At 37.6% G+C, this 12,104-nt stretch overlaps 1 protein-coding gene across 2 annotated transcripts in view; it reads left to right on the top strand.

Annotated features, from left to right (window-relative positions):
• The window catches only part of CDC50A (cell division cycle 50 P4-ATPase accessory subunit A), a 42,744-nt gene that overhangs the window by 15,476 nt on the left and 15,164 nt on the right, over positions 1–12,104 (top strand). The window contains exons 2-3 of one of the 2 annotated variants that reach the window (XM_007456597.1): positions 7,857–7,964; positions 10,320–10,427. In XM_007456597.1, coding sequence (XP_007456659.1) covers positions 7,857–7,964; positions 10,320–10,427 — 216 coding nt within the window. The remainder of the gene's footprint in view (positions 1–7,856; positions 7,965–10,319; positions 10,428–12,104) is intronic. The other variant, XM_007456598.1, reaches the window with a different exon arrangement.

Here is a 12,104-nt window from a genome sequence, read left to right as displayed (position 1 = left end):
TTATAATGTCTGACACTTAGTATATCCATTCAATAAACAGTGGCCAGTAAAACAAAGCATGTAGTTACGGATCCAGTTTACCTTTTAGCGTTGTCTCGTTTCCTTCCAACATGAAAACTCTATCCACAAATCCAAAGTGTTTATGCTCATCATCCTTAAATGTACCTGTGCTCTCTACCTTCGTGCTTCTCCATATGTCGCTTTTTTCCATCCTTTTTTTCCTTTTAATGGCTCAGTTCAAATCCTCTTTTCTTCTCAGTGAGAAAGTGCTAGTCAATCTAGTACTTACTGCCCTCTTTGCCGTTCAGTTTAGCACTTAACGTTTATAGTCATTTTCTTTGTGTTTATGCACTATCTTTGATAGTCTTCTGGAGGGCCAAGGGGACTGACTATGGTGGTGAAGAAGCAGTTTAGTAGAAGGAACATTGGACTTGGAGTAAAAAATCCTTGCTTCTAGCGTAGCACCAACTACTGCTGTTCGTGTATCCTTGGGCAAGTTTCTGAATGTTCTCTTTATGTAAAATGAGGATAACACTATAGGATTTTGGTGAGGATCAGATGCAATATGTGTGGAATAGAAAGGACTGTGTAAACTGTATCGACTAAGTATAAGATATGATTACTTTTGTATCTTCATGTCATGCCTTGCACATAGTAAGGCTTAAAGTGTTAATGACAGTTTTTTTTACTTTCAGAATTTCCTGGAATCAAAAGCCATGCAATTTTTTGTACATTTAAAAAAGTATAATTAAAAGATTGTGATGAAAATGTTATAGCTATTCTTTGAAGTATAATTTAACATTCAGCAATAATTCTTGGTTTCAAAAAATGTTCAGGTTTAATATACTGTAGTATAATTTATTAGATTTCACATTCCATCATATTATTTTTGTTCAGTTAAATAAAGAATATATATCTTTGCTTAATCACAGCTGATGATCTGTCTTTCCTCCTTTGCCTTAGAAAATAATTTGAAAGAGAGTGGTTTAAGAGGTTTCTGTTCAAAGGCAAACAATATGGTAATAGGCCCAGCTGACAACTTTTTTTTTAATCCTTAAATTTGACTTAGAAGAGAGAGAAGATGTGCAGAGATTATTAAATTTAAAAAATCGAAAAAAAATTAATATATTTTAACATAGATTTTTAAATATAGTTGATTTTTCTAAATGTTCTCATGTTTTCTTTCATCTTGTCAAAATCATAAAAGTTGGCTTTTAAGTGCGATATTGTGCATGAATAAGCCCTGGGTGGAAAGCTGTGGCCCTGCAGGTTTAGTGAAAAATTATATATGTTTTATCTCTCTTCATTTAGGAGACCTGTTTTTTTAAGCTTGTTTTAATTACGTGCCTAGCTTCTCTTAGATATTTGCAGTGAATGAAAATTTTCTCTAAACAAAGTTTCATTAGTAAGTAAGCTTTGATGGAGGACATTTCAATAGGTTATATCGGAATTTGACAAAACCAAGCTTTGTTAAGCAGTTTTGTGGTTTTTGAAAAGCAATTAGATGTAATTTTTAAAATTATTTAAAAAAATTTCATTGAAGTATGGTTGATTAACAATGTTTTGTTAGTTTCAGGTATACAGCAAAGTGATTCAGTTATGCATATACGTATATTCATTCTTTTTCAGATTCTTTACCCATATAGGTTATTACAGAATATTGAGTAGAGTTCCCTGTGCTACCCAGTAGCTCCTTGTTGGTTATCTATTTTATATATGGTAGTATGTGTATGTTAATCCCAAGCTCCTAATTTATAGCCCCCGCCCCATTTCCCCTTCGGTAACCATAAGTTTGTTTTTGAAATCTGTGAATCTGTTTCTGTTTTGTAAATAAGTTCATTTTTTTTATCATTTTTTAAATTAGATTCCACATATGAGTGATATCATACGATATTTGTCTTTCTCTGTCTGACTTAGTTTGATAATCTCTAGTTCCATCCATGTTGCTGCAAATGGCATTCTTTTGTTCTTTTTTTATGGCTGAGTAATGCTCCATTGTATATATGTACCACATCTTTTTTTTTAAAGATTTATTTATTATTTATTTATTTTTGGCTGTGTTGGGTCTTAGTTGCGGCACGTGGGATCTTCACTGAGGCATGCAGGATCTTTTGTTGAGGTGCGTGGCCTTCTCTCTAGTTGTAGCATGTGGGTTTTCTCCTCTCTAGTTGTGGCGTGCAGTCTCCAGGGTGTGTGGGCTGTGTAGTGGTGCGTGGGTTCCAGAGCGCTTGGGCTCTGTAGTTTTGCGGCACGTGGGCTCTAGTTGAGGCACGTGAGCTCAGTAGTTGTGGCACCCAGGCTTAGTTGCCCCACTGCGTGTGGGATCTTAGTTCCCTGACCAGGGATCAAACCCACGTCCCCTGCATCTTAAGGCGGATTCTTTAACACTGGACCACCAGGGAAGTCCCTGTGTACCACATCTTCTTTATCCATTCCTCTGTCGATAGCCATTTAGGTTGCTTCCATGTCTTGGCTGTTGTAAATAGTGCTGCAGTGAACATTGGGGTGCGTGTATTTTTTCGAATTGTGGTTTTCTCTGGATTATGCCCAGGAGTGGGATGGCTGGATAATGTGGTAGTTCTGTTTTTAAGGAACATCCATACTGTTCTCCATAGCAAGAATAGGTACAATTGTAAATTGTACCAATTTACATTGCCACCAACAATATAGGAGGGTTCTGTAGATGTTGTAATTTGATGCTGTATTTTCTATATACATATTTTAACCTTTTTTTAATTATGAAAAGAAATTGAATATCCATATATAAAGTTTAAATGTTCAGCTTCAGAAATAATGATTAGTTGGCTTTTTTTTTTTTTTTTTTACTTTATTAAAGGCAATTAATTGGGGTTGCTAATGATAAAATTCTTATTTATCAAGAGAGTGATAAGACAGGTCATAGTCTGGGAGAAAAAATTGTTAAAAGGCATATCTGATAAAGGACTGTTACCAAAATGTACAAAGAACTCTTAATAGTCAATAAAAGAAAATGGAAAACCCTGTTAAAAATGGGCAAAAGACCTGAACAGATACCTCACCTGACAATATCTTAGTCAGCTTAGGTTGCTATAACAAATTGTAGCCTAGGTGGCTTAAACAACGGGTACTCATTTCTCACAGTCCTTGAGGCAGGGGTGTCCAAGATCATGGTGCTGATAGGTTCAGTTCTTGGTGAGGACCCTCTTTCTGGCTTGCAGATGGCCACCTTCTTGCTGTGTCCTTACCATGGCTTAGAGAGAAGGAGCTCTGATTTCTTATTCTCTTCTTATTAAGGATACTAATCCCACCATGGGGGCCCCACCCTCCTGACCTCATCTAAACCTAATTACCTTCCAGAGGCCTACCACCAAATGCTATCATACTGGGGATTAGGGCTTCAGCATAGAATTTGGAGGGAGAGGAGACACAAACATTCAGTTCATACATTCTGCCCCTGTGCTCCTCAAATTCATGTACTCACGTGCAAAATACTTTCATTCCATCATCAGCCCCAAAAGTCTCAACTGGTTCCAGAATCGACTCTAAAGTCTAAACTGTCTTCTCAATATCATTTTAATCAGATATGGGTGAGACTCAAGGTATGATTCATCCTGAGGCAAAATTTCTCTCCAGCTGTGAACCTGTGGAACCAGATGTGCTTCCAAAATTCCATGGAGGGACAGACATAGTATAGACTCTCAAATTTGAAAGGGGAAAAAATGAAAAGAAAGGGGTGATGAGTTCCAAGCAAGTCTCTAAAACCTAGCAAGACAAATATCATCAGATCTTAAGGCTTGAGAATAATACTCTTTGGTCTGACACTCTGCCTTCAGGACCCACTGGGGTAGAAGTCCTGCCCCGAGGCTCCGGATTGCTGCCATCTGGTCTGTTGAACTCCTCCCCCAGTATGAACCGAGGATGTAGCCCTGATGGTCTCGAAATCATCTTTGGGATCATTCTTCTCATCTTGGAGAATCAATAGCACACTCTGTAGCCGAATGGCTGTATGGGCCAGTCCTGTAGGATCTAAGCAAATCCCTCAGCTTTCCTTCATTTTGTCCCTTCTCTTTCCCCTTCCGTTCACACTGGCAGTGTTTCTGCTGGAATGGCTGATTAGGTCCGTGGTTCAAACCCACACTAATCTCTTTATCGAATGATTGTTCAGCTACGCCGTAGTATTCTCTTCAGAACAAGCTTCCTCATTTTTTGTAGTATGGATAGGTTTGAGAATTTTCCAAATCATAAGTTTTGGTCCCTTTTTGCTTAACATTATTCCTTATTCCATTTGTTTCTCTCTTCTTCCATTTTACTATAAGCAGTCAGGTGGAACCAAGACACTCTTTGAACACTGTGCTTGGAAATCTACCTAAATATCCAGTTTCATCCCTCACAAGTTCTACATTCCACAAAACACTAGAGCACACTTTAGCCAAATTCTCTGCCACTTTATGACAAGGTTCACCTTTTTTTCCATTGTCCAATAATGTTCCTCATTTCTGAGTAAGACCTCATCAGGTGGCCTTTTACCATCTATATTTCTACCAATATTCTGATCACATTTATTTATTAATTCTCTAAGGAGATGGAAGCTTTCTTTCTAACTCTCCTCATTTCTCTCTGAGATGTCACCAGAATCACCTTTAATGTTTATATTTCTAGCATGCATCTCAAATCTCCAGCCTCTAACTGTTTCCCAGTTCCAAAGCCACTTTTTGAGTATTTGTTAAAGCAGCACCCCGCTTTTCAGTACCGAAACCTGTCAGTTTGGGCTGCTATAAAAAAATAATAATATAGACTAGATGGCTTAAAAAACAGACATTTATTTCTCACAGTCTTAGAGGCTTAAAAAACAGACATTTATTTCTCACAGTCTGGGAAGTCTAGATCAGGGTGCTGGCAGATTCAGTTCCTTCAGATTCTTCACCCTGAAAAGGGTGAAGACCCTTTTCCTGACTTGTATTGATAGATGGCTGCCTTGGGGGGGAGAGAGGGAGAGAGAGGGAGAGAGCATGAGCGCAAGCACGCTCTGGTCTTTCTTCTTCATCTTAGGAGGATACTAGTCGTATCACGGAGGCCCTACCTTCATGACCTCATCTAAACCTAATCCAGGGACTTCCCTGGTGGCGCAGTGGTTAAGAATCCACCTGCCAATACAGGGGACACAGGTTCGATCCCTGTTCCAGGAAGATCCCACATGCCGCGGAGCAGCTGAACCTGTGCGCCACAACTACTGAGCCTGCGCTCTGGAGCCCTCGAGCCACAGCTACTGGGCCCGCACGCTACAACTACTGAAGCCCTCATGCTCTAGAGCCTGCACACCGCAACGCCTGAGCCCATGCATCGCAGCTACTGAAGCCTGTGTGCTCTAGAACCCACATGCTGCAACTACTGAAGCCTGCATGACTAGAGCCTGTGCTCCACAACAAGAGAAGCCACCGCGATGAGTAGCCTGCGCACCTCAATGAAGAGTAGCCCCTGCTCGTCACAACTAGAGAAAGCCTGCGCGCCGCAACAAAGACCTAACACAGCCAAAAATATAAATAAAATTTAAAAGATAAATAAATAACCCTAATCCAATGTCCCCACCTCCAAATTAATCACACTGGGAATTAGGGCTTCAACATATGAATTTTGGGGGGACATAAACCTTTAGTCCATAGGACACAGATGGCAAGTAAACAAGTGAAAGATGCTTGACACGATCATTAGGGAATTGCAAATTAAAACAACCGTGAGATACCACTACACACCTATTAGTGAAAACCCAAAATGTCAACAGCACCACATGCTGGTGAGGTGTGGAGCAACAGGAACTCATTCATTGCCGGTGGGAATGCAAAGTGGTGCAGTCACTTTGGAAGACAGTTTGGCAGTCTCTTACAAAACTAAACATACCCTTACCATGAAATCCAGCATTTCTACTCCTTGTTATTTACGTAAATGGGCTGAAAACTTAGGTCCACACAAAAACCTGCATGTGGATGTTTATAGCAGTTTTACTTGTACTTGCCAAAACTTGGAAACAACCAAAATATCCTTCAGCAGGTGAATGATAAATAATCTGTGGTGGACCAAGAAAATGGAATAATCTTTAATGCTAAAAAGAAATGTGCTGTCAAGCCATGAAAAGACAGTGAGGAACCTTAAATGCATATTCCTAAGTGAAAGAGGTAAATCTGAAAAGGCTACATACTTTATGATTCCAATTATGTGACATTCTGGAAAAGGCAGAACTATGGAGACAGTAAAAAGATCCATGGTTGTCAGGGCTTAGGGAATAAGGGAGGAATGAATAGACAGGGTACAGAGGATTTTTTAGGCAGTGCAACTATTCTGTGTGATACTGTGATGGTGTATATATGTCATTATACCCTTGTCAAAACCCATGGGATGTACAACACCTAGAGTGAATCTTAAGGTAAACCACTGCCTTTGGGTGATAATGATGTGTCATTGTAGGGTCATCATTGGTAGCAAATGTATTACTCTGGTGAGGGATATTGATAATCAAGGAGATTGTGTATGTGTAGGTCCAGGGAGTATATGGGAACTCTGTAGTTTGCACTCAATTTTGCTGTGAACCTCAAACCACTCTAAAAAATAAAAATCTATTAAAAAAAATTCATATAATGGAAAAAGTTTCCTCATTTTAGCTATCAGGTTAGGTCTTCTGACAACAGCTGGTGTACTGCAATTCAATTCTGACACTGACCACCTGAGTTAGTGTCAGACTCCCCAGGTGTAAGGGCATGGTCCCCAACAATATACTTCAGTACCACTCAGACACCAGCTGTGAGTCAGGGCCCCAGGCTACCCATACTTCTGGCCAACTAGCTACAAATCCAGGAGTTCCCAAGCCCCCCTCCCCACGACTGCTCTCACTTCAGATGCCAGTTGCAAGTTCAGAGGTCTCCAGGCCACTTGCATTTCTGACCAACTGCCTATATATATGGGAGGTTACTGTAACTTCTCTCAGGTTCCATAATTTGCTGGAATGACTCAGAACTCAGGGAAGTGCTAGACTTACAATTATAGTTTTATCATAAATCATATAAACTAGGACCAGCTAAATGAAGAGACACATTTGGCAAGGTCTGGGAGAGTCTTGAATATAGAGCTTCGTGCCCTCTCCCTGTAGAATCAGGGCACATTGACGGGTTAACCAACCCTGGAGCTCACCTGTGGTGGCCAGAGTTTTTATTGGAATTCCATGATGAAGGCATGATTGATTAAACATTGGCCACATGATTGAACTAAATTTCCAGCCTTCTCCCTCTTTCCAGAGTTTGGGCTGGTCCAGAGTCCCTAATCACATCTAGTCTTTCTGGTGACCAGCCCTCACCTGAGCCAACTCCTTAGCATAAACTCTAGGGTGACTCAAGGGGCTTATCAAAAACAAATACACTCTTATCACCAGGAGAATTTAAGGGATTTAGAGGCTCCCTGCCAGGAACCCAGGAGAAAGATAAGACAGATTCTTAATTATCCAACACCAGGTTTTAAAGAAATGGTAGCCCTTGAGAAACCTGGTAGTTTTTTGTTTGTGTGTTTGTTTTTTTAATTTGAAAATGTGCCATGGAAAGCTGAGATGATGGAAAAGTTGTTTAGACTTTATAGTTATTTAAATCTTTATACATCATGCAGTTTGAATTTTATATTTATGATTTTATGCATAAATGTATTTCTTTTGGTAAAAAGTAGGATGACATAGGACCCTTTCCAGTTTTTACACCTCACACTGTCAAAATAAACAGATGACCTTATAAAAAGGGCTATTATTGCTCCATCAGACTCATTTTTCCCTCGGATAGCAAATTATTTCGGAGTGTATCCACTTTCTCCAAGGAAGTGTGCTAAGTTATATTTTTCTCTTGCAGATTGATTATACCGGAACAGACCCTTCCAGTCCCTGCAATAAATGTTTGTCTCCGAATGTGACACCTTGTATTTGTACCATTAACTTCACACTGGAACAGTCATTTGAGGTCTGTATTCCCAAGCAGTGTTTTAGAAAAGCCATGCTTTAAGAAATATTGATATTAAATTCTTTTTTTACTAGTTATTTTCTTCTTGTTGATATGTTGCTTTAATTTATTGGGAATCTATACACTTTTGAGGAAGATTGTTTTGTTTTGCTATTGGATTATGCTGTCTGATAATTAAATACATTAATAGTTTATTGTAGTTAGTAGTTTAAATTAAATTTAAAACCTATTTTTCTGGAAAATTTTATAACTGTATAAAATTTTTTTTTGTATCGTTTCTGTCTACATCTACTTGTATTTAAAAAATTATTGCTCAAACTGTTTTGCCTACTTTTAATACTATAAGTTTTACTTTGGAAAATAAATACTAATTCACCCATTATTTAATTGCATTATTTTTTCATCAGATATGATACTTTAACATAAATGCAAACACTCAGTAAAACCTTATTGACAAGCAGTTAGAATACCATCTGTGTGTGTGTGTGTGTGTGTGTGTGTGTGTGTGTGTGTTCTGTGTGTCTTTTGCATTCACACTTACCTGTCATTCTTCTTGGAAACTGAGCAGATACTAAAGGACATAAAGATTCAGAAATAGGCATGATAAGACCCGTTTGTGTTCTCCTTTACCTGAAAATTGAGCTTTAAAAAATTATTGTCTTATTCTTCAGGGAGCAAAACTGCTTTAATACATGCCAACTTCTTAGATTTTTGTAGCTATGCTTTAGATTTTCTTAAAGGTCGTGATGACTTTTGAGGTCCCTAGTAGATGGTTGCCATCTAGTGGTTATGGATGCTGTTGCCCTGAGATAGTGGACTGTAACACTCCCTTTTTAAAAAATATGAAAATAAATTAGGGAGAAGACAGGAATTTAATTATTTTGTTTTGGCAGAAATAACATATAACTTTAAAACATCATAAAATTTGATTTTTTTATGTGATGGGCAAACTGTAAAGATGCATTAAGTTCTGCTTTTGTCAGAACAGGCAGAATTAAAGACATGGAAGAGACTTGTAATGGTTTAGAAGCTCCACTAGTTTCTTCCCCCATACAAAAACATTTAGCATTTCAGAACTCTTCTTCTGCAAAGGTGATCATCCTCAGATTCATTCTTTTGTGGGCTCTGTGTTCCTTTACAAGCCCAAGCTGAATTAGACTAAAGCCTTTTCATAGAACAAAAAACCAACCAACCAAATAAATAAATGAAAGATTTCTATGTAAGTGTTTTCTTTATAAGGAATGGGAAAGTTTGCATATTTTGACATTTGAAAATCAAGCTTTAAGTAAATGATAGTGTATATGAAAACAGCAAATCAAATAAAGCAAAATGTTATTGAATTCCTTTTTTTTGTTTCTGAATTCCTTTTAATTGAGTATAAGGTTATAGACAATGGAGGTAGCAACCAGAAAGGAGAAAATAGCTGATGTTTTTGCCACCTCTAAAAATCTTAGTCATTCAAGATGACTTCATAACATCTTCTAAATAGTTACAATGTATGTAGGTTACCCTTATTTCCCAGGTTATTTCCAAGTTGACTCCACTGAATACATTAAAGTACTTTTCTTGATTATTATAAAATGACTCATTATCTTAGATACTTTACTAATTATTAATTTGTTCATTACTAATATTGTATAGTATCCTACTGAGAAATTTACTATGACCCAATTCAAGTTCAGAATTTATTTTGGGCAGTAAATGAAAGCTTGAAAGCATTATTCCTTTGAAAAGTTGATGCTAATTGGATGAAGACCAATCTGAATTAGAGAAGATTTAAAATTGAAAGTAGGGACTTCCCTGGCGGTCCAGTGGTTAAGGCTTTGCCTTTCAATGCAGGGGGTGCAGGTTCGATCCCTGGTCGGGGAACTAAGATCCCACATGCCTCATGGCCAAAAAACCAAAACATAAAACAGAAGCAATATTGTAACAAATTCAGTAAAGACTTTAAAAATGGTCCACATCAAAAAAAAAAAATCTTTTAAAAAATAAATAAATAAAACTGAAAGTTGATCAGACTAGGCTAATAGATTCCTTGAGAGCTTTTTTGTTTGTTTGTTTTAATGTAAATAGACGTCTTTGAGGTCTTTCAGAGTATTTTCAAAGTTGACTCTTGGATTTTTGACCTTATTTGATTTGATTCTTTAACATTATTTGATTTGGTTTGATTGTTTAACCTTATTTACAATTTGTACCATTTTAGATTGCTAAGTACTGGTAGAATTCACCCCAGTAACTGTTTTAAGTTATCACAAATTCTAAACTAGTGCAAATTACGTAGCTTTTATGTATGCATGAAACAACTTCATACTTAATAGTTTTATATGAACGTTTTTTCCCTTTCTGTTTCTCTAGGGCAATGTGTTTATGTATTATGGACTGTCTAATTTCTATCAAAACCATCGTCGTTATGTGAAATCTCGAGATGATAGTCAACTAAATGGAGATCCTAGTGCTTTACTTGTAAGTAAAATGATGGAACACGAAACTACGGTGTCTAAGAACTAAGAACATGTGTTAATTGTTCAATTAGAAATGTTAAATTTAATAATGTTAGATGAAATTAAAGTGTTGTTTGACATTTTTAGTTTGTTTAGTGAAGGTTTTTAGTTAAAATTTTTTCCCCTGGAATTTGCACAGATTAATGATTTCTTGCAGCCAGAGGACACGTTACAACCTGCTTGTTTCTGGTAGTATCATTGGGATTTTTGCTTTGTTAATCTGTTTGTAATGGAATTTTGATGAGTCTAGCATTCTGGGAATATAATTTGTTCTGTTTGAGTTTACTCATTATTATTACACTGGGTAGGAATATGTAAATAAGCTACTTTTAATTTCTGAGATTGTGTTTTAGAATTGAACATGTATGCTCTTTGCTTTTTACCTTGTGGGGAGCCCGAGTACCAAAGTCCAAAGGGTGTGGGTTACTGAAAAACTGTCTGAGGAGCTTTTTGAAAATACAGATTCCAGGATTCTCCTAAGTCTCATATGTCTGTGTCTACAGGGGTGGAGCTCTAAAATATCTATTTTTAACAAGCTCCCCTTCTGATGCTCAGCCTGGTTTGGGAATCTGTGGACTAGAGGATCTTAGTTTCCTGACTGTTGTTCAGCTTCTCATAGTAGTGGTTGGTGCCCAAGTATTTTATATTATTGCTACCAATGCAGCAAACCTTTAGCAATTCAAGTATCTCTTAGAAACAGTGACACTCTTAGAATGCAATTTAGGACCATACTGGGACCAGAATGGTCCTGGTAAGCGTAAAGTTACTCTAGGTTATCCTTCCTGGTTTTATTGCTATTTCCTGATGTTTGGGATCTTAAGAAATAATATGTCTATTTAAAGATTCTGGTTAGGTCTGCAATATCTTGTAGTCCATGTGGGATTTATGTTGTGGGATCCAACTTTTAGGACTCAAGTCCAGAGAAGGTGAAGTTCTGTGAGACACTCCAAGTTGATGAGACACACCAAGAATTTGTTGATTGGGATCATAGATTGGGTGTGTTGAAAGACCTAGAAGTGGTGGTTGATTTACAGTTCTTTTATATAGATACACACTCTCTTCACTGAGGGCAAAAGAAGCTGAGATTCTTTTCTTCCAAACCTCAAGCAGAGCTTTTAGACTAAACCTAAGGATTGATGAATTTTTTCTGTAAAGGGCCAATAGTAAACATTTTCAGCTTTGCAGGTTATATAGTCTATTGCAGCTACTCACCTCTGCCATTTTAGAATGAATGCAGCCATGGAGAATACTTAAGTGAATGGGTAGCAGTGTTCCAATAAAACTTTATTTACAAAAACAGGTGCTGGGCTGGATTTGGCCTGCAGGCTGTCATTTATCCATCCCTGGACTAGACCAAAATATATGATTTTAAGACCAGGTAGCTTTCAAAAATTTTTAAGATGTTAAGAACAGACAGATTGAAGTTCAAGTAACTTAACATTGTATATAAGGCCCTTCACAATCTGATGTCAGCCTACCACTTCAGCTTCATTGATTTTATATTCTATCCTTAATGTACCTTTGGCCTGGCTGCCCTGAGCCATATATGCTGTTCCCTAACCATGCCTGGTGATGCAGGTAATCTGCCCATTTGGGCATTTCCGTTTCATTTGTCTAGAATGTGGTTTTTACTCTTTCC

The sequence above is a fragment of the Lipotes vexillifer genome, unplaced genomic scaffold (assembly GCF_000442215.2).
Source record: "Lipotes vexillifer unplaced genomic scaffold, Lipotes_vexillifer_v1.1 scaffold1226, whole genome shotgun sequence".
NCBI classification, from domain to species: domain Eukaryota; kingdom Metazoa; phylum Chordata; class Mammalia; order Artiodactyla; family Lipotidae; genus Lipotes; species Lipotes vexillifer.
The sequence above is the reverse complement of the archived record's forward strand: the minus strand, read 5'-3'. Positions and strand labels throughout refer to the sequence as shown.